Raw genomic sequence first — 24,771 nt, forward strand, 5'->3', positions numbered from 1 at the left:
CACATATATTTATTTTAAAACATATTTAAAAAAAAAAAAAAAAACAGCCTTAGCTCATCCAGCTCAACCCACTTAAAATATCCATGTATCAGGGCTTTTCTTGATGTTGTTATCTTTTACCAAAATAAGGCTGTGGGATATTACCCTTTTTAAAAACATATTTATCTGCATTTCTCTTAGAAAAATAACCCAGTTATAGTCTGAGCTTTAGGTGGTGATTTTTCATTTAATGCCTTTGCCTGAAAATTGTTTTCAGACTATGGGCATGAAGCCTGGTGAGACATGCAGACACTAAAGAAATACAGAGTGAACCAAAGTCAAAATAATATGATTTTATTTGCAGCCAGAATAAACACAATTTTGCTAAAGGCTCTCCCTTTTGTGTTAATCGTTAATTCAAAAAACATAAAAGTATGGTTGTGTGGGTTGGCTCCTTCCCTGTTTCTGAGGGGTGTGCCAGGAAAAGTTTGAAAACCACTACCTTAAACAAATGCTTGGAAATGAACCTTAGAGAAGCTGATTTATACTAACGGTGATGCTTGATGGTCAGTGCCCTGACCAGAAAACATATCACACATAGTATTATGGTCTTTTTCTGTGAGTTGTGTTTGCAATTGGGTTCTTGGAGACCTGGATTACAAATGATCACTCCTGTAAAGCACTTTGGGTCAACTGTTGTTTTGATCTGTTGTTTTAAAATCTGCTCTGTACAACAAATAAATAAACAAATGACTTTACTTAAGATAAAAAAAAAGTCCTTTCTGAGGCCCTTCATTTACAGGTTCTTATGTATCTGCAATTTCAGGTAAAAATCTGTTCGGAGCACGTTAAAAAGGCACCAAAATTATGCAAGTGTGCTTTTATGGTGGTTTATAATATATTATAATCTTCATACAATCCCTTCTGGAAACACACCTTAAAAGAGCTCCATTACAGGGAGAAATGCTGCTTTTGAAATGTTTGATTAAAGTTTACTTGTGGATAGATGTGTACAATGGGTTAAAACATGATTCTGAAAAGTAATGGAGCACAAGTATCACCAGGAAATATTTAGATACATCCCAGCATGTGTTCTGTATGGGAAAACATGCTCATGACTAATATTATTGTTACCTTTATTAATATGCTGTGTTTGCAGAAAGAGAAATAAGATATTTTGATGATGAACCTAAATTTAAAATCTATTTTATTAATATTTGTTTGCATTTTTTAAGGTTTTGTGTTTACTTTATACTTTGTTGATTAAGTAATCTAGAAGAACAGCCTCTTTACAGTTCCTGCTAGTGGTGCAGGCTCGCCCGCCGGATCCCCCTCGGCTTCCTCTCCTGCAACCATCAAACCAACCGCCTCGCTCTCTGGCTCTCTCAGATTCTCTCTCCACCCCTCTCGCTCTCTCTTTCCTTGGCACGGCACACAGGGCTTATGTGTCTTGTACTGTACGGAGAGAGAGAGAGGGAGCTCTACACTGGGTGACGTCACCTCTCCCATGGCGTCACATTGACGTAGCGCATACCAAGAGCTCTGTGTGGAGGCAGAGCCCACATAAATGCACTATTTGACTTTCTCCCCTCAGACGGCGCACATAAACAAACGCGCGTTACAAGAGCACACTTTGCAAAGCACCCATCAGCACTGACACACTCAGCAGCACGGGGACGGACGCAGACTCGCTCCTTAGAGCCACTCGGGAGTTTGATGCTTTCTTTTTTATTTCATTTTCTACTTTTTATACTTTAGAAAAAGTAAGTGGAAGGAACGGAACTTTTTTTCCTTTCCCTTTTCTTTTTCTAATGCCGACGAATCCAGCGCCTCTCCGACATCACTAAGAGTGCTTTTATTATTATTTTTCTTTCCTGTCATTATTTTTACCTCTTTGCGGTTGTTCTGGATGGAAAACGGATACTTCACGCGAAGTTATTAGCCCACTACATGTAAAGACGGAACCGCTACAGCAAACAAGTAAGTAAACTGAATGAATGAATGAATCTGTAAAGCTCTGCCTCACATCTTGGCGGAAACACGCCGAAAGAAGATAACCCTCAGCTTTACGTATTCATTTTTTCCCCACCTAAATCAAAAGCCATGATGGATTTACTACTCTAACATCATCTGTGCGCGTGCTGCCCAACTTTGTGCGCCTAACCTGTTGCTGCTCACGTCAGCCACCGGCACACGCGTGTTGCCGGTCATGTTTGTTGGTCTGTGCCTATGTGTGGGTTCTCCTACGGCGAATGAGGCTGAACTCTGAATTTAATTTGCGCTGGAGAAGGTATCGTATCCTTTCCGGTTGTCATGGAAATGAGATGCCTCTCACTCTCACAATGAATAGTGGAGTCGGACGCACAAATGGTCTGAGTGGAGAGCGGTGTAACCTACATTCAGGCAGGAGCTCGGAGAGGAGACTTAATGCTCTTTGAGTTCAAGTCATGGTGTGTTTGGGTTTTTTGTGTGTGTGTGTGGGGGGTGTCTTATCGGAGTTTTTTTTTTCTTTTTTTAATTTTTAATTTTTTGAGGGGGTGATGTTTTTTTTATAAAATGTATTTATATACATAGATGTGTGTAAGTGCGTGTTTGTGAGGTTGTGGGTGTGTTTGAGTTTAGATATCGCTCGGCTGATAGTCTGTGCCGGACTGCGCTATGATTTAACCTCCAGTAACATGGAGTGAGCGTACAGTTACCATTAACCCGTATATAATAAAACTGGCCCAAGATACACTGGTACTCAAATTGCCTCCGAATTTCATGAGCCATGTATCGCAGGAAAAACACCCTCAACCATAAAGCCACAACAACATTTCTGAAGCCCACCGTGAAGCATGCTCCAGCAGCTATCGTGCCTCTTGGCCAGTCACATAGTTTATAATAATAAGCTGACAACACCGGGTTGAGGTACTTAAGTAAGTTGCTGGTTTTACCTTCTTTTCCCCCCTCAGTTCCCTCACACACACTCAGGTTTACGCATACACGCACGAACGCGCGCACTCAGGCTCCAGTGACAGGCTCCCACTCAGGGCTGATTTACAGTAGGCTAGGCTACTCGCATATTTCTCTGCTCTCTCCTTTATGTCCTTTCTTTTCTCTGTTTCTGTTTGCTGGAAGCCTCGCGCTGTCCGGGGTTATTGGTGCGAGGGGGCTACCGGGGGCTACCGGCGCTCCGGGGCGCGTGCTTTACAGCTCTTTTGTCGTTCTCTTGGTTACCGGTGCGCGCAGGGCCAGAGCCCCACCGGCCGGCTCGGTCTGAGAATAAAGTAGGGGGAGACCGCGGGTTCATTAAAAAAAAAAGTTAGAAAAAGGCAGAATGTCTCACTTTGTACAAAAATAAGTTTGTTTGAAGTAAAAACACTTTATCTTCATCTCTTTAACTCCCCTCGGAGGCTCTGATTAGAGCGTATTTACGCAGTTACGGGTTTAGCTTCACAACTTTATGTAAGAATGAGATGACTTCAGCTTATTTCAAATTGACTCCCATTTGTGCTGTTACTGTAACAAAATCATATTTCAGGCCTAAAGAGGTCTCTTTTTTCTCTCAGTGCTCAAATGGCTCCATACACAATTGAATAATGGCTTAACTGTTCCAAATCAGCCCTAATCAAATAAATGTTATACAGCTTGACTTGTCTGTTTACTCTGGTTTGTGCTTTTTTGTTTATTCCAACCTATTTGGGGGCTGTTGGGAGAGATTACATCTATATAAAAGCCATATTCCGACAAAAGAACCACCGACAGGGGGTTCGTGGGTGTCCAGTAAATCCTTTGAGAAGTGGTTTAAAGTTTGGTGAAAAGTGGCTACTGACATGAAGCTGCAGGTGCTCCTAGTCTTGATCCGTATGAAGGTTGTGGGTTGTCACCAAGCTGTTTTGCGATACACACAGGGAGACTGCGTGGTCTTCTCAACTTGACCGTCTCATAGAGGGAGTCTATGTGTGGCGGAGAGAGAGCCACAGTGAGAGAGAGACAGAGTATATAGGAGTGTGTTACAGAAAGGGGGCGCTCTGGGCCTTGAAATCCTCCGGCCACGGTGCACCCTGCTGCAGTGAGAGGGAGTCGGAGGCGCACGGCGCACAGGAGCCCGCTGGTCTGGTTTCAGGTCCGACTCACAGTTTTCTAGATTTCTCTCTCCCCTCTGGATGAACCCTGAGCAGGCGAATGCGGCGGTGATCAGAGGCAAGAAAAGCGATGGCCCGGAGGCACTGGCGCAAGCTGCTTTTATAAAAGTTGTCACTTTTGTAGGTCTGTATTATGATATATATTTTTTCATTATTATTATTTTGTTTCGGAAGTCGTGCATAGTTTGTTGACTGGTGGAATTTCTGTTTTACGGTGCAAAATATCTGTTAGGCAGTAATAATAATAATAATAATAATAACGGCGAAGACGTTAGTGCTAAAATGAAACCTGTCGCCCACGTAGGCAAAGTTTTGAAATGAACCCAAAGTCCTCAGTTGTGGTTCTCTTTGTAGGATGCACTCAGTGACATATTTATTGTCAGAATTGCCCTGTGTTGGATGTAAAAGTCTAAATCTTATCCCTAATTTGCCTTCCAGCGTGTGCACTGGTAGTTATTTGAATTTGCGCCGTCTCAGCGCAGTGCTTTACATCCCCTGTTATCTCTTTCTACTGCTTTTAAACCCGATAAACTGACTGAATCTCTCAGATGAGATTTTTGTGCCAATAACGATTTGCTTTTGAGATGAAACGAAAGCTTTGCTGGTTGTCTTTAAATTGTGCAAAAATGTTTCTCTGTCCGATTTTTTTCTAAAAGTGTGAGGAAATTTTGAACACCGAATTTGAATTTGCTGAAGTTTGTGGAAGCAATTTAAACAAAGGTCTCCATTCTTGAGGGAGAAAAAAAAGAAATAAATTTTCGCTTCTCTTTGAGTAATCTTTTTTTTTTTAAGTCTTTACGAGCGTTTGAGGCACTTACCTGATTATTCAGCCTGCCACTGGCTTTAACACAGCCATGTCTCACCCAGGCACAGGTTCGGAAGAGCGCGCCCAGCCGAGCTCGGAGCCCCGGCGGTCGGACACTTCCTTAGCGACGCCCGCCGAGCCCTCCCCGCTCCAGGAGCCCTGCCCCGGCCGCAGCCACGCCACCCCTAAATCCCGGACACCCAGCACCATTCAGCGCGAGGCTCTTTCACCAGGTACAGAAACAAGCGCTCAGTCTGTCTTCACTTTCATCTTACCCTTTTTTCTTTCTTTCTTTTTTAATCTCTTTCTCATCTGATGCTTTTGTAACGAGTGCAGCGGCTCTGACACTTTCATTTCGTGTTGCTGTTGTGGAGTGCTTGGTGATATGAGTCGGGTGATTGTTTTATTGTGGGGGAAAAAGAAAAAAACAACATTCCCAAAAATTGAAAAAATATATATATATACATATATATAATTTTTATTTAGTAGTTTAAAACACAGGGGTTAGATCTGAATATCAGCTGGTAGGCAGTCGTTTTATTTATGTGTTTATTTATGCTCTTTTACTCCTGTTAAAGGTCAAAATATGAGTTGAAGTTTCCTGAATGTTCTGGTGATCTTTTGTTTGTGCTGCAGTCGTGAGCCCATGTGTATGTGTGTGGGTTGATTTTGTCTGGCAAGTGAGCTGACATTTCAGTCATTAAGATAAGACAATTCTGAGGCCAGGCACACCTATATCCAAAACCTGGAGGCGAAATGTGAATCATATATATATATTTATATATAATACAATCACACACACACACAATTTTGTCCATTGTAATTCAATATAGAAACTACACTGTATACCCTGAAGTAACTGGTTGTGTAAGTGTGTCTCTGTGCTTTGTGTTTTGTTTTTTTGTTATTTTTGTGTGCACAGTGTAAAGGGAAAAAAGTAAAAATCACTCTACGCTGTGGGACGCTGACTCCCCGAAAATGTTTTATAGTTTATTGATATAAAGAAAATCTGTGTTTTTGTAATTTATGTCTGCACCTTCATGTTTTCATTTGTTAGATCTATGGCATTCTGACAATGAACAAGCGCACTCAGTTATTGGAACAGCTGCAGTTTGTCCAGTTGAAATGCACACCTCGAGGTTAGAGACTGTTTCCCTTTGCCTCACTATGCTGCACCACCTATGTCTGACTCTGCTTGGGTTGTCTGTCCTCTTGCTTGCACACACACGCGCACACACACACACACACACACACACAAACAGACACATATGCACACAACTGCTTCAGTGCAAGTGTCATAAAGGCGACCCGATGGTGGTATTGGACTTTTGAGAATCCCCTACACTGACTTGCTTTGGTGACATTAACAACTAAGAAGCTCCGGTGATGGATCTCTATTTGCACTTGTGGTGAGTGTGTAAAAGAGGATGCAAGTTTGTAAGCATGGGTGTGTGAGTGAAGGTTAGACACGCCAACAAAAGTCAAGTAACGAAGAAGGTGAGACACTCGCAGAGACAAGTGGTTTTACAGGTTTTCAGGATAAGGGTGTATGCTTTTTGGTAGAATGAACATATACAAGTCCATGTTGACATCTTGAACATTATAAGCAGATGAACACACGTGGTGGTGGTGTGTGTGTGTACCAGAAGGAATTTCTTTACTCACCCGACAGACAAACATCACACTACTTTGTAGCCTTCCTACCCTTTTCTCTCTCATTCTTTCATCTCTTCACAGAAAAACCAGAAATTTACCATATTTAAATATAAACATGTGCATGTGCCACGTGCAGTAAGTCTTGCACACATTTCTACACTGATGGCCCCTAATCTGAGGCTTGACCTACTGACACAACACAGAGAGCCGCAACCTTTACCACTGTACTCTCCTTTTTTCAGTTTGTTTTTTCTTTCTCTGGTTCTCTTCCTCCTCTGATGCCTAATCAGTTTTTTAAAAAAAGGTCTTTAGGTATAGCCCAGAAAGGCCCCGTGACGCCCTTAATGCTGCATGTGTGTTTTTCCACGTGGGTTGAAGAGCTGGTCACTCGCAGAAGAAGAAAAAAAATCTTGATGACGTCAAGCACACGTATGCCTACAGCTTGACTCATATCCTCAATTAAAATAAAAAGAAGGAAAGAAATGTAGCGGCTTAATGAGCCTGCTGATACACTATGCTTGTATATTTAATGGTTAATATAAAAATTAATAAGAATTATTTCAAAGAAAAAATATTTATAGCAAAGAATTTAAAAAAAAATTATTTATCTCAAAATATGTGTATATATATATATATATATATATATATATATATATATATATATATATATATATATATAATTTTATTTTTTTTATTTTATTTTTAAATCAGGACTATTTTCCTTTTTTTTTTTGCTTTATAAATAGATAAAACTTCAGGTGAGACCGCTTTGGCGGAGGTATTTGTGAACGCTTTAACAACTGCAGGACCGACATATCCCGTATTTGACTAGACAAACATGACGTACAGGGAAAGGGGGCGATTACGGCAGAGCGCGCGCATGCTGGGCGTCAATGGGAGCAGCGCAGTGTTGACAGTTCCCTGCTCGGGAGAGACGAGCAAACACCACAAAACCCTGCCTGCGCTGACACTCATGACTGATTATTATTATGCACACACACACGTGCAGACGCACGCAAACGCAGGTGTTGTATATTACGTAAGAGTTTTGATAAGACCATATAGTCCACACACAAACACACACACACAGAAACGATGAGCTGGTGGCCTGTTGCTGTAGCAGAATTAAATCAAGGGGGAAAAGTGAAGACATGTCGACTGGCGTCTGCAGCAGTTAGAGGAAATATCTGTGTCTGCGTGTCCGTCTTTATCTCAGTGTGCGTGTGCATGAGAGGGTGTGCGTGCACGCGTGTGTGTGAAGGGTCTGTGCAGCAAGCATCCAGCACCACCATGGGGTTCCATTATTATTTAATGTTATCTCATCTGCTTTTCCATCTGACTAACCAGAATACACACACATACAGATTCTTGTATTTGAGCTTCAGGATCATCAACTGCAGCTTCTCTAACTTGACTAACTAGGAAAATCAGCAATGTTCGAAGTTTTGTGTGTGTGTGTGTGTGTTTCAGTATTCAGGGTTTTTTTTCCCTTTTTTTGCTGTACTTACTCAGTGCAAGTGCAAGAAGTGTTAACAGCAGAAATGGGTGTAAATTGCATCAAATGGAAAGATTTGGTTAAAGCTTTTCACAGCCTCTTCATTGAAAGAAAAACTTTTATAACACTCTGCAAACTGCCTGTTCCAATAGAGCTGTGCAGATTGTTTTTGTTTCTTTTCTTTTTTTTTTTTTTAATTTTTTAATGGTTGACCCTGTTTAGTGTTACCACTGTGTGCATGTGCATCCAATAGAGTCTGCCTGTATCCTGCAGATTTACTGAACATGAAGCCCTGCTTCTCTGATTAAATCACTGTTTGTAAAATGTCATAAATTCTTCTTCTCTGCCCAGTGATTGTTGCTATATAGTTGTGCCCTACTAACATGGGAATGTGAAGCTTTTGGGATACATGTGGTCTGATGTGCCACGCAGCTCTAACCTGCGTGTGTGCTCTGTTTCCTCCGACAGATATGCCCTGTGTGCAGGCTCAGTACGGGCCGGCCCCTCCAGGCTCAGCCTACTCTGGCCAGTCCTTCAGCTACCAGAGTGAAAGCTACAGCTCTGACCTCATGACCCCCGACTACACCAAGCTGGACCTGGGTGGGGGTGAGATCTCTGCAGCTGCCACCACCTCTCTCCCAAGCTTCAATGTCTTTGTGGACGGGAGCTACGAGCCTAAGTCCTCGTGCCTCTACCAGATGCCCACGCACAGGCCCACCATCAAAAAGGAGGAGGAGAGCTACCCAACTGCCCCACCCCTGGAGGCCATGTCCTCCTCCACCATGTACTTTAAACAGTCTCCCCCTTCCACTCCGACCACCCCGTCTCTGCCACCCCAGCCGGGTACCTCCTTCCTGTGGGGGGAGGAGCACCCCCTGGCTCCTTCTCACCCTCACTCTCTACCTTCCAGCCTGGAGACCGGCCCCCTCAAGTCCCCCCGTTTTACGCACTTCTACCAGCATTCACCGCCCCACAGTGGAGGCAGCGTCGGCGGTTATGACAGCCTGGGAGGAGGGCTGGTTCGCACCTCTTCTTCCTCCTCTTCCTCCTCATCATCAGTTTCCCATCCTCACGTCCCACCCCTGGAGCAGCCTCTGTACCAGCTGCACCGCGGAGCAGGGAGCAGCAGCCTCGCCTTTCGCTCCCTGGCACTTGGACCTTGTGGCCCTCTACTAGCAGACAGCTTGCCCTCTCCACCCCCGCGTGGCCCACAGGGAGAGGGAACCTGTGCGGTGTGTGGAGACAACGCGGCTTGCCAGCACTACGGCGTACGCACATGTGAGGGCTGCAAAGGCTTCTTCAAGGTAAAAAAAAAACCAACAACCCACAGCTATTATTAAAGTCTTCCTCTAGTTTCAACCTTTCTGGTCTTTGGTTTTCTTTTGTTTTCTTGTACTTCTGGGTCTTGTGGTTTCTAATAAGACATCACGCACCTGTCCCTCATTTGTACCCCTCTGCATCTTTTGAAGTATTCCTTCTTGTTTCTAATCTCTCACATTCATAACAGACTTTCCATCTTTAAAATCTCAGCCAGAATCTGTGAACTGGCTGCAAGCTGACTGACGTATTTAAGTCGGAGCAGTTTGCTAGCATTTGCCTTGCTCCCACTCTACACCCTTCTCTGTACTCTCTAAATCGTCTTTAGAGTCATTGCGAAAGCACAACACACCCACAGGGGTCGTTTCTCCCAGCAACCAAGTGGGCAAAGTGTGCATAAGCACTGGCTCTGTGTATATGTGTGCGTGTGTGTTGGTGATTGCTTGCATGAGAACACAGGATGATAAAAACATATATTCTCTCCAAAATAACAGCTGTGTTCAGGAGCTCAGATACTCAGAAATAACGCGGTGTGCGAGCACGTAATGGTGAAGGAATCCTTCTTGAAATCAGTTTTCTGACGGCGTGTTTTTAGTCAATTGGCGGCCACGAATTTGACCACAATTCTCTTGCATAATGCTCAACCCGATATGAATCTGTTTGAAATTTGGTCCCTCAAGTGATTCAACCTAACACTTCTGAACCTGCTGTCTCACATCCCATGTTGCCGCACGTGCTAACGCGCGCTGACAACACAGTTTAACACAATCCAAGAGCCGGTTTTTAGTCAGACTCATTTTCCATTTTCCTCATGCTGCAAGTCATAAAATACAACAGACGTGACAAGCGAGATATTATATTGCTGTGCATGTGCGTGTATACATATATATTTGAGGCTTAGTGGCACATCACTTGGAATTACAGTGAACTCGCACTCGGTGACAGTGGAGTAATTCATTTGCACAGTTTTTGAATTAAAACATTTTCCGGCACACTTGTTAAGCATTCTATTGGCTGCACGAGACGAGAGTTAAAATTAAGAGACAGCAAGAAGGAGGGTGCACACACCGAGGTAATTGAATAATGCCTCTGGTAGGTGGAAATGAATTATCCTTCCTTTCAATTAGTTTCACAATTTGTTTTTATTTAGTAATTAATGAAAGCAGCGTCTGGTGGCAGCAGGCTGCGGGCTGTCTGCTCGCTGCAGTGTTCCCTCCGCAGCCACAAAGCCTGTCAAACCTCGCTATGTTTCCTTTACACTCCCTCTCTCACACACACACACACACACATACACACACATATGCAGATGCAGCGAGCCATCCCCGCCTCACGCAACATATGCAGGCAACCACACATATAGAAAAACATACTGTAACATGTGTTTTTTTCACACTGTTACCCCGTGAATCCAGGATGCAGCGGCAGCAGCAGAAACTAAATCGTGTGTCTCACACACACCTGCTCCTTGTTCACATATTCTCAGGCACATCACCTCCATTATCCTGATGGTTTTATTGTGCCCAAAAAATATTTTCCTGATTATATTTAATTATCCATGAATAGTTATTAGGCATTAAACCGTTGTAGAGGCTTGCTGTAAATTATTATTTCATTAGTGCAATTTGAAGCACATTTTCCCCGTGAATTAATTTTAGCTCTTAAACAAGTCAGGGTTGGGGGTTTTTTTTTTTTTTTTGGGCATGTTTATTATTTTGAATAATGTGTTCCATTCACGGGTTTCCATTAATTTAGTGAACCTATTCAGTATTTCAATTTTTAAAATAAAATAAAAAACTATTCCAACTGTTAGTATAATACATTATGTACTAACCAACCGGTGAGCTGTTTTAGACCTGCTACACACTGTTTTAGTTTTCCAGGGCTTGCTTGGTATGTTAGTCATAGAAATTATGGTAAGCATCCGTGTGCTGGTGAAGATAATTGGAAAAACAAGCTCGGAAACGTGTAAGCTGATCATATAAACCCAGTGTGTAGGATTTTAGAGTTATAAAAACAGTAAAGTCAGCTCACGGATACAGATGTCTACATGTGTTTTTGTACCTTTTTGACGGCAGAAACTGAGAATCAGCGGTCGGAAGCAACCAGAGGGGGGGTTGGGATTTAAGATGGGTTGGAGAGGGCAAAGTCCCTCAAGGCTTTTAATTTAAGCCGAGGCTATTAGTACATGTTACATGTCAAGAATCTGTCTCTGCACGCCTCCGTCTGGCCTCTACAACAGCCACAGTATCTGCACTCCTGTCAGAATACTTTCAATTGTGAATGTGCTTTCAGTGCACACCACTCATTCCTCAATTCTGACTCAACATCTAACTGAAACTTTTTCACTTTAATCAAGTTCCTGCCCACAGAAACAATATGGCCTGGTGCGAAGTAAATTTAAATTTGTTATTTTAATGAAATTTGGGGTAAACACGAGGAAAAATGACAGGGAAGATTAAATTAATTGAACTAGAACAAAGTGTACTACACACACACACATACACACACACACACACACACACACACACACACACACACATATGACACATCACATCAGAGACTAGTTATAGCTTTGAAGCTTTGATAGTGACTCCAGTCATCGTTTTTGCTGATTATTAGAAAGCAAAGTCACAAGAGCCCCAACCAACACACACACACAAACGCAGACACACACATGATAACAGACAGACAGAGAAGAGAAAGGGCCAGCGCTCGCTCATGAGAGCTTAATTTATCGAGCCCTTAATTGATGATTGCAAACTCAGGCTTTTCTTGGAAACAGACATCTAAATTAAGCCTGAGGTCACTGAAGAATTTCCTCCTTGAACAAACAGCAGGGTTAACTTAGCTTATAGACTACTCCACTTTCACCTTTATGCACACCGCCCAGCACACCGCCAGGGAAACCGGAGATTTTAAAGTTTCAGAGAGGAAAACACAAAAAAGAGTCACAGTTATCTTTAGAACACGCTCCGGGCGTGTTCGCGTGGGCTTTACTGTTGGTCAGTATCGGGAAAAATCGCGTAAATGACTCCGAACCTCTTTAAAAGTGTAAATAAAAGTTTGCGCACGGAAGCCTTGTGCGTCATTCAGCCTTCCTCATGTTTAGTCCGGACACCATCTAACTGGATGCATCCCCCACCCCCCTTTCTCGACCACATTAATGACCATAACTTACTTATCCTCGCGCGCACGGGTCGCCGACCATTGAAGGGATGAAAGGAGACATTCACAGCGATCTGCGGTGCCATGGCAACGACTCTCATCCGGCACTGGCGCCCATTACGCGTCGGTTCCGCACTCGCGCCGAAGCATATGGAATAATTGGTGTGTTATTGGTGTCCTGGGGGGGACGGGCATGTGCGGCGCGAGGGGTTCCTAATTGGATTTATTTGTTTTGATGTGTTTTAGAAGCGTTAAAGAAGCCGTGGCACTTCCGTTATGTGTAAATTACAGTTCAGTTATAGGCGCTGCCTGAGTGGAGTGCTGGAGTCACAGCGGGTAAACGCGGTGGTAAAGTGAGTATTTGTGGGGGTTTTACGGTGTTGTCATCGCAGGTTCACCCCCGAGTTTAATCTCCTGTCAGACACGGGCAGCGTGGAGCCTTCGGGCCTCATTGGAACTGATAATGTCGGTCTGCGGTCTGTTCGTGCTGCGAGTGAAGAACTTCGTGCTTTTACTGGGACGGTCCGTTCAAAGTATTGCCTTCAAACACGACTTCACGCGGTTACGAGCGCGCAGGATTGGCCCCATAGATGCGCGCGCACTACAATCTCACTTATTGTCCTCCCTGTATTCGCTGAGCCCCCCTCTCCACTCCCTCCCACGTGGCCCGTTTCTGATTTCATTTTAATAAGGTCAGTAATAATCGCGCGAGCCAGCGGAGGAGAAAACAGCTCCCGCGGGGCCCATTGAGAGAGGCGCGATGCGCGAGGCCCCGAAGGTGCCACGAGCTGACCCGCGAGCTTCACAAACAATCTGATCAGGCAGCTTTCGCGGCCGCTCGTCCCCCACCCCTCTCCACCTCACCCACCCAACTCTACCCCGTCTCACGGGACCCGCCTCCGCACGCCACGCGCTGGATCTCTATTGTCAGCTGCGGCGCTAATAAAATTGTCCCTCCTGCAGGCGAGGCTTGTTGGGAAATTAATTTTATCTAATTATACTGATGTCACCGCCGCCTTTCAGCGCGTAATTAAAATCTGACCTGCGAGCTTCGCTTTCATTCTTTGACGGGCAAGGAAAAAGAGAGAGAGAGAGAGAGAGAGAAATTGAATTAAACAAATCAAATATTAGGTGTTGATTGTGTTTGGAGGCTGATTATCGGCATGCCTGTTTCTTCTTTCTCCAGCGCACCGTGCAGAAAAACGCCAAGTATGTCTGTCTGGCCAGTAAGAACTGTCCTGTGGACAAGAGGAGACGCAACCGCTGCCAGTACTGCCGCTTTCAGAAGTGTCTGAGCGTGGGGATGGTGAAGGAAGGTAGGAGATCACACACCTGAATCACACACACACAAACAAGCACATATGCACACAACTGCTTCAATGCAAGTGTCATAAAGGTGACCCGATGGTGGTATTGGACTCTTGAGAGTTAATCCTAATAATGCACCTCTAATCAGACCTGCAGTCAGTGATCATAGCCCCCGTCTCTGCAGTCAGTGGTTAATAGGCCGGTAATGGCCCAGCCTGTGGTAGCATCACACAACTGTCTATGCAGAAACGCCTGTCTGTGGTTGGAAGAAAGTATGATACACATCATACCAATTAGTCCGTGACACCTTTAAAGCCCCTGAGTTCAGTGTTGTTTAGCAGAGCCTCAAAGCTGACCATCTTACTCAAAGATTCTCCCGTTATGTCATTGTGTTCACCACATCTGATGCGTTGACTGTTGCTGCATAGTGCACACACACAGACAGACACGTTTCGATGATGTGTAGAATCAGCGTGACACTCAAACTGCCCCCATTCCCATGAGGTTTGTCACCTGTCTCACACCCTGTAATACCCCCACCCACATATCCACATGCATAAACGCAAACAAACCCACACAAAATGCATACTGGATGTCTCTGTGTTGCATTAACACACGTCCGTCTGCAGCCTGCAGAACAGCTCCACTGCCATCTGCTGGCTCGTGGCCTCCTGTGTGTGGAGATCGTGGCAATGTTGGGAGCACTCCTGCAGAGAGCTCTCCCAACCTTTTAGTTGTTATTTCGCTGTGATGAAAAGCTGATATCAAGCCAGTCCGCTGGAGGGTAGAACTTGACTGTGCATGCAGAGTTTATATTTCCACGTCCAACTCAAAAACCTCTTGCCTTCTGTGTTTCTCTGTTTCAGTGGTGCGTACTGACAGCTTGAAGGGGCGCAGAGGTCGTCTGCCTTCCAAACCAAAGAGCCCCCTGCAGACGGAGGCATCTCCTCCTTCTCCACCCCTCAGCCTCCTCTCTGCTCTGCTCAGGGCTTATTCTCACTGCACACCTCGTGACCTTGACTACAGCCAGGTAACCCATGCCCTTAACAATTCATTTCAACTGGAGAAATGCATTAGTTTATTTTCGAATACAGATAGTTTACAAGTTATTTCAGTAATTTCTCTTCTTTTCTTGATCTGTAGTTCAGCGCTGCCGACCCGCCATCCTCCTCCTCGGACGTCGAACACATCCACCTCTTCTACAGGCTACTCACCATCTCGATGGAGACCACAAGGTGCTGGGCGGAGAGGCTGCCCGGCTTCTCCGAGCTTCAGCGTGACGATCAGAACCTGCTCATAGACTCCGCCTTCCTGGAGCTGTTTGTGCTGCGATTGGCTCACAGGTAAGTAGGCAGAAATGGAGCCTCTTTTAACACCTGTTTTAAACTTGGATCTCCACTCCTATGCACACCTCTCAAGCTTTTGAACCACACTGACTTACACTTGTACGGGAAACTTTGTTTTGCTTAGCGTCTCAGAAACAAGAGGCACTTAAACCCTTTCCGATTAAAGTACAGTGCATAACTGTGCTGGCAAAGCTGTGTGCTGCTGTGTTGGTGTATCTCCAGAGTGGGAGGAGTGGAGCTGAGTAATCGCCATATGAACCAAATTATGAATGGAGTCTGTAGCTATGACAGCAGCTACACCCACAGAGTTCCGCTCTGCTCGTCTGATATCTGACGCACAGAGAGATCTGTGTGTGTGTTCTGCGGGCTAAAACTGTGCTAACATTGTGAACTGTGAATTGACAAGATCAATTTCCATCTCAAAGTTAGTCAGCTGAGTAACTGAAAAGAGCCGCTGTTATGGAAGGAAATACATATTCAGTTCAGCTGACCGACATAAAAACACAATGGGCTTCATTTACCTCATGCGCCCCCTGATGTATGTATGTGTGTGTGTGTGTGTTTGAGCAAGAGAGCACGTGTGTGTCTCACTGATGGATACCTGTGGTGCCATTGTGACTGCCCCGGCCCATCTTTGCCTCAGAATTACCCTGGGTTACCAGTTTGCTCTTGCAAGGCATGCGGCTGGTTAAATTTATGGGTAGAAGATGGTGGCGGTGGTGGGGGGCTACAAGCTCATCTCTTTGTCTGCGCTGTCGTCTAGGGCAGAAGACCAACACAGTGAGACACGCACACTTACTCACACTCGCTGATGATGTAGAATCCCAACTTTCTGTCCTCCTCCCAGCGTAGGTCCAGGTGCAGGGTGGGTAGAGGATGGGCGGTGCCATCACAGTCCCAGCAGGAGGGGTGATCAGGCTGGGACTCTGACTCACTCTAAAGGGTGGACTCATAGGGGCCTCTTTCAAACACACGTACACACACAGACACACACTGCTCATCTTCTAATCGGCCAAACTCCCACGGCAGAGAGGAAAATGCACACAAACACAGCGCTATCTTATTTTCTCCGTCTTCCGTGGGAGCGATGGATGCAGCGCATCTCCTCGCTGACCCCGTGCTGAACCTAGATGCCCCGCAGACCCTCACTCAAGCGTGCGTCTGTGTCCTTGTGAGTGTGTGCTCAGAGTGCATAGAGTAAATTTGCTTCGTTCTTCTGGGCCGGCATTGCTGTAAGCACCCCGTTACCTAACAGTTTCTGTGGTTATTGGTCGATTACCGTGGTGACAGCGTAGTCAGGGGTGAGTGGAATGTGTGGCAGACATCCACCTGTGCTTGTGTGCGTGCGTGCATCTGCCTAGATACGCATCTACCAGCCTGTCTGTGTATTTTTGCTCCAGTGGCACTATCTCACACGGGTGAAATGGTCCTGTGAGATATTATTTGGTCAGCTCTGTGTTTACTTAATCACAGACATACAGCCGGTATGTTGTGGAAATAACAGGTACTAATATACATCACCAAACGTGCATCGACAAGGACTGTTCACGCTCATGTTCGCGAAATTCTCCAAAAATGACCCTGCTGACGCTAAACTTTTAATAAAGTTTTGAATTTTGACCGATCTCCCCTTCAAGAGGTGTTCTGGAGCAATGCTGTTGATTTTAGTCCCTCAAATCACATTGTGCTCCTGTGCCCCTGTGATACACGCTCGATCAAATCAGAAACACTTCAGCTTTAATTTTATTTCGGGGAAAAGTGAGCAATGACTGTGCTGGTCTGGTTGTCTGTGTTGAATATTCCTCCCTCAGATGCCTTCAGTGCATCACAGTCAAATCCTGCAAATTCACGAGGCACAACATGGGGAATGTGGAACGTAAATGACGATCATCCCTCCAGTCGTCTACTGCGGTACCTTTGGTCTTGAATGCTGCAGACCTTTCCACTAAAAACTGCTTTTTTGTTTTGTTTGACACAGAAGTTAAGTGGTCTGTGTGCAAGTCTGAGGCCCCGGGTGTAATCGCAGGCGCACAAGTGCAGGAGTTCAGAGCAGAACTTCCAGGGAGTGAAGCCAGCAAAATACATAAAAATATGTATTTTGCTGGCTTCAAAGGTGCTCAATGATATAACTTTGATCAGCCAAGTACAAGTTTTGAGTTTCATATGCGGAACATTAAGGTCGCACCTCGTGCAGCAATGAAAAATTAGGTGAATCTGTTCTGTGAGAGATGTTTGACAAGAAGTCAGGACTTCAACCTCAGCCTAGAGGAGATGATACGAGGGATCGAAATCAAAAACAAATTTGCTGTTCTTCCCCAGCAATAGGTGAGAATAGGTGAGGGGCATCGTTTCTCAACCTCTTCCTGTTATTCACTTTCTTCTCTGTGCTCTCTTCTTGTGATTTCCTGGAAGTACAAAGAATATTTTGGTCCCGATCGCTGGTGCTAATTGTTTTTGATGTTAGTTGTTAATGCTTTCTCATGTATGTGCATGTGTCTGGCCTAACGGCGTGTCTCTTTTGAACTGAGTCTAATTAGACACAAATAGCGTTGCAGTTTATCCTCATAACTGCCAAACCAAAGTTTGTGCAGGGTGCAATTTGAGGCTTTCCTCCCTTTCCACACTAATTCCCCTCTTTGCTCTCTCTCTCTTTAATATCATCTGTTTTCCAAGTACACACTTTCTCCCCTAGATCTTCCATCTCTCATAGTTTATCCTTCTTCAACTAAGCACAGTTGCAGCTCTCCAAAGAAGAGCGGGCTCCTATTTTAGAGACTAATAGAGACCAGTCATAGGTCTCCATCATCCTCTGCTTGCACTCTCTCTCTCTCTCCCTCTTTCTCTGCTTGATGTCAAAGAAGTGGGATGTTGTGTGTCGTGAGTAAGTGATGGTTAAATACATCTGAGAAGACTTTTCATTTCCTTATTAAAACCTTGTGTTTCCACTGCGCACCACAGCCTGGGCACATTAAAGCCATAACAGTTTATCTATCTGCAAATATACACGCACACACAGAGCAACCCTCTGCCCTAACCCTTCACCCCACCCTGCCGCAAGGAAACGCAGGAATGTTTTAAAATGCTGTAATTTGGAAACACAACCTTAATCAGCTGCATGCTTGTGTTTGATGTGTGTCCCGTTTCTGCGTGAGTGCGCACACTGCCAGGTTTCTCATTGTTTTTTATTGTAATTGTTTCCTTGCCCCAGCATCTCAAGCTATATTTACAATACATGAGGGAAAATACAGAGTTTTCTCTGGAAAACGGCGATCTAATCAGTCCACCATTTCCTTCTTTTTTTTCCCCCTTCCTCTTTCTCTCGGTTCCTCAGGTCGATGCTGTCGGAGGATAAACTAGTGTTCTGTAACGGCTTGGTGCTGCACAGGTTCCAGTGCCTTCGTGGGTTCGGAGAGTGGCTGGACTCCATCCAGGAATTCTCCGCTCACCTCCAGAACCTAAATCTGGATACCTCTGCCTTCGCCTGCCTGGCCGCCCTTGTGCTGCTCACAGGTAACCACAGATTTTCAATCACGAGCTTACTAGCAAGAGGAACAAGAATCAAGGGGTCCTAATTCTGTGGTTGCATATAGTCACCTGTGCTCAAAGTTATTAACATCGCCTCTCCACTCCTCATAAACACTGCGAATCATTTAAGCTGAACATGAATATACAGATAAAAGCTCGCTCACGCTCGCGCACACACACACACACACACACACACACACACACACACACACACACACACACACACACACACACACACACAGCATCTTCCTGTTGTCCGGAGCTTTGCCTCCTGGTGATTCAGTGTGACAGTGATCAGGTGGACACATCCTCTAACGTCAGACACACACTTAAAGACACACATGTGCATGCGTGTTCCCACACATCTCTGCCCCGAAACAAGAACCTGATACCCCGAAGCACCTGCTGCACCTGCCACACACCTGGCCCTCTAATCAGTGTTCATGTGTGAAAAATGAAAGGAGAATCGCAGCCTGCTCTGAGAGCACACACGCTGCAGGCGAGGCAGATTTCGTTTTTTAAGTAAAATGCAACAGGCGACAGAGACTAGTCTGCAGTTAAGTGTTTATATTCATCTTTTTAAAACAGTTTTAGGGTGTTGGATGCTGTAAAGTAATGTGCAGTAGCTAAAAAAAAAAAAAAGAATTAAATTAAATAAAAAAATCCCCCTCCCCCTGCTCTTAGCTTCCTTATTTCACCCTGCCCCCGCCGCCTCCTCTTCCTCAACCTCTTTCTGTCTGAGCCCTCCAACCCCATCCTCACCCTCTGGGGGAGCACTTAACTCTGTTCCTGATCGACCAGCCCACCGTGGAGCGCGGCTCTGGAATGGTGTCTGCGGTGTTCTCAGTGGCGCTCTGCCACCTCGGCAAAGCACACAGCGCAAAGCCACGACAGAGCCACCAGAGCCACCAGGCGATCGACCGCTTCAGAGTGGCCTGTGCAGAAAGGCAGTCATCGATCTCTCCCCGGGAGCTCATGCTCATAGAGAAAGAAGGGGTAGGGAGAGCGGGAAGAAAGACAGGGAAGCGGAATTGTGTGGCGAGAGGTCTGAAAGCCGCGCTGAAAGGAGGGCCGGAGTGACTCTGCAGCGGCAAACACAACAAACAAAAGAGTCACATAAACAAACAGTAAATAAGCTTCGGATAATGGATACCTCAAAGTGAGACGGGTCTTAGTGGCAGCCTCCCTGCAGCACAGCTCGTAGTGTGCCTGTATGTGTGTGTTTGTGTTTGGGGGGCTGGACACCCTGTTCTCTGCAGAATGAGTTAGTGTCACATTAAGCCTTGTACGAGTGCCACTGGAGTTGCTATGGGCAGCAGTGTGTGCATTTCTAATTTCATTTTGCTGCTCACAGGGCCACATAATCAGCTAACTGTTGAGCACTTCTGTTCTGCTCTTTGTCTTAATTTCTGAAATTGCACTGACTTTTTTTTCTGTGCAAATGTTTAAAAAAAGAAAATAAAAAATGTACTCATATAGCCGTGCATGTGGACGTACACCAGTGAGAAGGGGGCTTATTAGATTAGACTGAGTATTGATCTGTAGTGAATGAGCCAGGTTAAGGCCTGTTAAGAACATGAGCCATACGGGCTAATGAGGTGGAATTCAATATAAAAGAAGATGTAGCTAATGCTCTTTCAGCTGAATGAGCTCTGATGTATGTATATGTGTGTATATGTGTGTGTATTTTTTTCCCCCACTGACTTTATTTTGGCCATTTAATGGTTATTCTCCTAACATCTCTTTCTCTGTCTTTCTTTCTTGCGAATCTACAGAGCAAGTCCCCGGTCTGAAGGACTCAAAGCGGGTTGAGGAGTTGCAGAATAAAGTGATCTGCTGTCTCAGAGACCACCTGGGCTGCAGCCCTTCATCCTCCTCGTCCAAAGCCGCGCCTTCTCTGAGTCGTATTTTGGGTATAAGGGAAGAGCTTCGTTCCCAGAGGACCCAAGGCCTTCAGCGAATCTTCTACCTGAAGCTGGAGGATCTGGTAGCGCCTCCGCCACTGATTGACAGGTTCCTGGACACTCTGCCCTACTGACGACTCGGGCTAACCATGCAGCAAAATGAACCCACGTCACGTCCTGTCAAGGCCTTTCCCCAAAGGAGCATGCAAACACACCCAGAAGAGAGAGAAGACGCACTCTCTCTCAAGACTGATGCAGCGCACGGAGAGCCAATCAAATATTTTTGACTCGACGGGGACAACCAAACGAGAGCGCCTTTCACTCAAACGGACTACCAGCTAAATGCTTTTCACCTGTATAAAAGACAATTACTCAAACGCTTTACCACTTTTTATTTGGTCCTCCTGTTTCGCTCCACGCTGGGAGGAGGGGGGAGGATGATGAGGCTGAGATGGACAGGAGAAAAGTGACTTTTTTTTTCTTTTTTTTTGACTGTCCTCGCTCCATCTGGGTTGCAGCTTATTCGGCAAAAAAAAACAAAAAACAAAAAAAAACAAAGAAAGAACCGACGTTTATGAGTACTGTTTATCTGTGTTTCGGCCTGGCTCGTTCTGTCTGAGGACTTCCATTTAGAAAGGAGGGCTGGGAGAGGTGGCGATGTAAAAGAGAGAGTGCGGGGAGGGGGAGGTGATCGTTCCGAAATGTGCCGACATGTCAGAGGTGGAGCGGCGTAGGCGTAGGTGGGCCAAAATGTTACGACGCAGGACGCAGGTGTTTCATAAACACATGGAAGTGGCTGTTGAGGCAGGCTCTTAATTACAAGTGCAATTCCTTAAGTGCTATCGCGCCACAAGAGGAAGGGATAGAGGAGGAGGGGAAATCTAATTTCAAACTCTAAATTATTTTAATACAAAAACTTGTCCTGTACTGTCAGTAGCTAAAAAGAAAGACAGTCTCCCATCTTGCTTTAGACAGCAGAGGAGATACTGTGCACTAACGATCGATGACTGAGTCACCCAGACTTGAACTTTCTCTACTATGTGTTTTTTTTTGTTTTTTTTGTTTGTTTGTTTTATTAACTCAGTTTGAAATCATAGGTCGAGTAGAAGTGTGGAGGAATGAACATGGACAGAAATTGGCTTTGGAAGCACTTACACCCTGAGAGGGGCTAGAAGCACAGACACACACCCTACCTGCTCGCCTGGGGGACAGGGAGAGGAGGGTGCTCGACAGACAGCTGTACGTCCAGGGGTGAAACATTCCACGTTCATGCTCTTTTTCTTTATCGTTTTATATATCGCGGCGGCTGTGTGAGTGTGGAGGACATGATCGCCTACCGTCTTTGTGTGTGCGCTTAGACAAGCCAGGATCATATGCATGGTGTGTTATAAGCTGTCGAGAGCTGGCATAGCCTGTCAAAACAGCTCGACCTGTGTTTGTGTCTCAGACTGCAGCTCTATGGGAATCTCCCCAGGGCCTCCACCACCCACTCACACCCTCATGATGACGGCGGTTTTAAAATAAATAAAAAAAAATCAAATTCTATAGATATAAATATATATAAATATATATATATATATATATATACAAAACTAATATTTTGAAGTGTTTTTAGCTTTTTCAAATATTGTGGTACGAGTTGTGCATTGTTTTTTGAAGAGAAACAAAAAAAGAGAAAAAAAGTTGCTGTTTTTTCAATGTCCTTCTTTGGTTAGAGTTTCCTGTTCGATATGTTGTTGTTTTTTCTTTCTCTTTGGTTCACTGGATTTTCTGTTCAGCACTTTGAAATCATAAACTAGTTCTGATTATTCTGACCCCGGCTGTGTCTTGTGTTTTGATTCTTTATAATTCATTGACAAAAAAAGAAAAAGCACAAACAAAACATTATTTTCTATATAACAAAACATCAAATTTCAGCCACATTTTTACATGTTTTTTTTTAAGTGTGTGTGTGTGTGTGTGTGTGTGTGTGTGTGTGTGTGTGTGTGTGTGTGTGTGTGTGTGACTTGTCAGACACAAAAGCCTCTTGACAGGTAAAAGGCCTTGTCTCTCTCCTGGGGGACCCTTGGGCTCTCACAGAGAGTAGAGAGGGATTAGGAAAGTGAGGAGGGGGAGGAAGAGGGCGGGGAGAAGAGCTTCATGTTAGCATGAGGTCCAGATCAGCCTCCAGCCTCGTTAAACACCATCGATCGGCACGGTGACATTTCACAGCACATGCCGTCTATACTGTTACCGCCATCACTCACTTGCCGTCCTGCACAACAGCGTTACCGCTAACACAGACACACACTCTCTGTCTCCAACAGCCAGGTGATTGATAGCAACTGTTAGACAATTGTGAACAGCTCTACCTGTGCATGTGTGCGGGGGAAAAAGAAGAAGTGGGTAGAAGCAGAAGAAAGTGCACAAAAAAGTAAAGAGTGAGCACGCACCACCACCTCTTCTGTTTTATGATGTTTAAACTTTCCCCTTTGTGAATAAAATAATCATTTTAGAAACATGAAGCGCAATGGCTTTCAGTGACACATACTAACCTGGAAATGCCCATAAACATTATCAGTTTATTACTTATAATTCTGTGTGTTTGTGTGGCACATAACAACAAATATCTGTCCAACACTTCACCCTCCTTTGGTTTGGGGGAAGGTGCGTGGGGACTGTGATGTGTTTTTTAATGAGTATGCAGGAAAAAAAACATTCACACTTTTTTCTTCTTTTTTTTTTTTTTAAAGTGGTGTGATTGTGTACATGCTAAAGAAAATGAATGAAGTGTTAATATTCCTCCTACAACTGTGTTACATGTAAAATAACATGACATGAAGCAGAGAGCATGAAGAGCAAAATCTACGCACACACACACAGACACACTCACACGCTGAGCTGTCACTCTCCAAGCCGATCGATCAGTGCTGACAGATAGCAGATACCCAGAGTCTTAATTAGAGGTCCCATTAGAACATATAGACACACACACACACTCACAGATTCAAAGCATGTATTCTTCTGGTTCTCAATTCATAAGTTCTTCTCATAAAGCCATGTATAAACAACAGCAAGCATGTTTTCATGTACACATCAAGAGGGCAGGGAAATTAAAATCATGACTATGTTTATGTAGCGGCTTCAGGTTCATGTCTGCTTTTTGTGGAAGCAGTGTCCTGGCTTATTGGACCACCTGCCATAGTTAATGTTATTAGAAACGCCTGTGCTTTCCTACCATGACTTGTCACAAAGTCTACCATGACAAAAAAAAACAGGCCCATATCCACCGAGGCATCAGGATGTGCTAATCACACCTGCCACAACAAAAACCAGTAAAGATTCATGAGGTAAGACATGAACGGAGCTCCCTGCTTGCTTCCTCTCCTGCTGACAGACCTCCCGGATTAGACTGAAACAAATGGCACCTGAGTCCTCCTGGGACCCCAAACGACACATGTTTAAACACACATGGTGGTGTTTCATTCACGCCAAATCACTGATTCCGACTATTCACTTAAACCGGTGGTGTCAAACATAAGGCCCAGGGCCCAGAATTGGCCCATCAAAGACTCTAAACCGGCCCACTGGACAGCTTTGGAAAATGTGAAGAAGAAATTGTGTTTTACAATGGTTTAAAAAAAAAAGGAACAATTCTTTGTTTTATACCTAAATCACAGTCTGAGCAACAAGCTAGCAGAACATTTCCTGTAATTTTACAGATTTATTTCTTACAGTTTAAGCCCAAAGAGTCATGCTGACACATTTCTTTCATTTCCTACAGCAGCCGTTCTTTATCGTGTAGAAAAACTGGGAACTGCTGATGAAATTTCATGTAATGTTCGTATATTATAACTGACAGAAAGGGCAGTTTTACTGGTCCAGCCCACTTGATATAAATGAGTTTGACATCCCTGACATAAACATAACCTCACAGCAAGTCTTCACCTTAGACTTGAATGATTTACATAACGGGACATGCTTCTTCTTTGTAAGTACCCTTGATGTGGGCACATCAAGGGTACAACTTACACACGCTCAGACACCTCCTCCTCCTCCTCCTCCTTCTCTCTCTCTCTCTCTCTGTCTCCACAAACACAGAGACAGAAACATTTTGATGATGATTTGCTATTTAGGCTGTCAGCTCTATTCCCTCCTCCCCCTC

The 24,771-nt window shown here is 44.7% G+C and overlaps 1 protein-coding gene across 5 annotated transcripts; it reads left to right on the top strand.

Moving 5' to 3' along the window:
- Window positions 1–1,517: 1,517 nt before the first annotated feature.
- On the top strand, window positions 1,518–22,441 carry nr4a3 (nuclear receptor subfamily 4, group A, member 3). 5 transcript variants are annotated; one of them, XM_040029642.1, is made up of 9 exons: window positions 1,519–1,959; window positions 4,974–5,144; window positions 5,969–6,050; window positions 8,531–9,366; window positions 13,731–13,860; window positions 14,719–14,882; window positions 14,996–15,195; window positions 18,530–18,708; window positions 20,499–22,441. In XM_040029642.1, the coding sequence occupies exons 3-9, from the start codon at window positions 5,987–5,989 to the stop codon at window positions 20,759–20,761; spliced, it is 1,836 nt and encodes a 611-aa protein (XP_039885576.1). In that variant the 5' UTR covers window positions 1,519–1,959; window positions 4,974–5,144; window positions 5,969–5,986; the 3' UTR covers window positions 20,762–22,441. The 5 variants fall into 5 exon arrangements, with proteins under 5 accessions (XP_039885577.1, XP_039885578.1, XP_039885576.1 ...); XM_040029643.1 differs by lacking the exon at window positions 5,969–6,050 and having other exon boundaries at window positions 1,518–1,959; XM_040029646.1 differs by lacking the exon at window positions 5,969–6,050 and having other exon boundaries at window positions 1,543–1,690; window positions 4,980–5,144.
- The last annotated feature ends 2,330 nt before the right edge of the window (window positions 22,442–24,771 follow it).

Source organism: Simochromis diagramma, unplaced genomic scaffold (assembly GCF_900408965.1).
Source record: "Simochromis diagramma unplaced genomic scaffold, fSimDia1.1 OVJJ01000361.1, whole genome shotgun sequence".
In the NCBI taxonomy this organism is placed as follows: Eukaryota; Metazoa; Chordata; class Actinopteri; order Cichliformes; family Cichlidae; genus Simochromis; species Simochromis diagramma.

Coding starts and splice junctions, on each gene's coding strand:
- nr4a3 (XM_040029642.1), top strand. CDS start 5,987: ATGAACAAGCGCACTCAGTTATTGGAACAGCTGCAGTTTGTCCAGTTG. Junction 14,883..14,995: donor GTGACCTTGACTACAGCCAG/GTAACCCATGCC, acceptor CTTGATCTGTAG/TTCAGCGCTGCCGACCCGCC. Junction 15,196..18,529: donor GTGCTGCGATTGGCTCACAG/GTAAGTAGGCAG, acceptor TCGGTTCCTCAG/GTCGATGCTGTCGGAGGATA.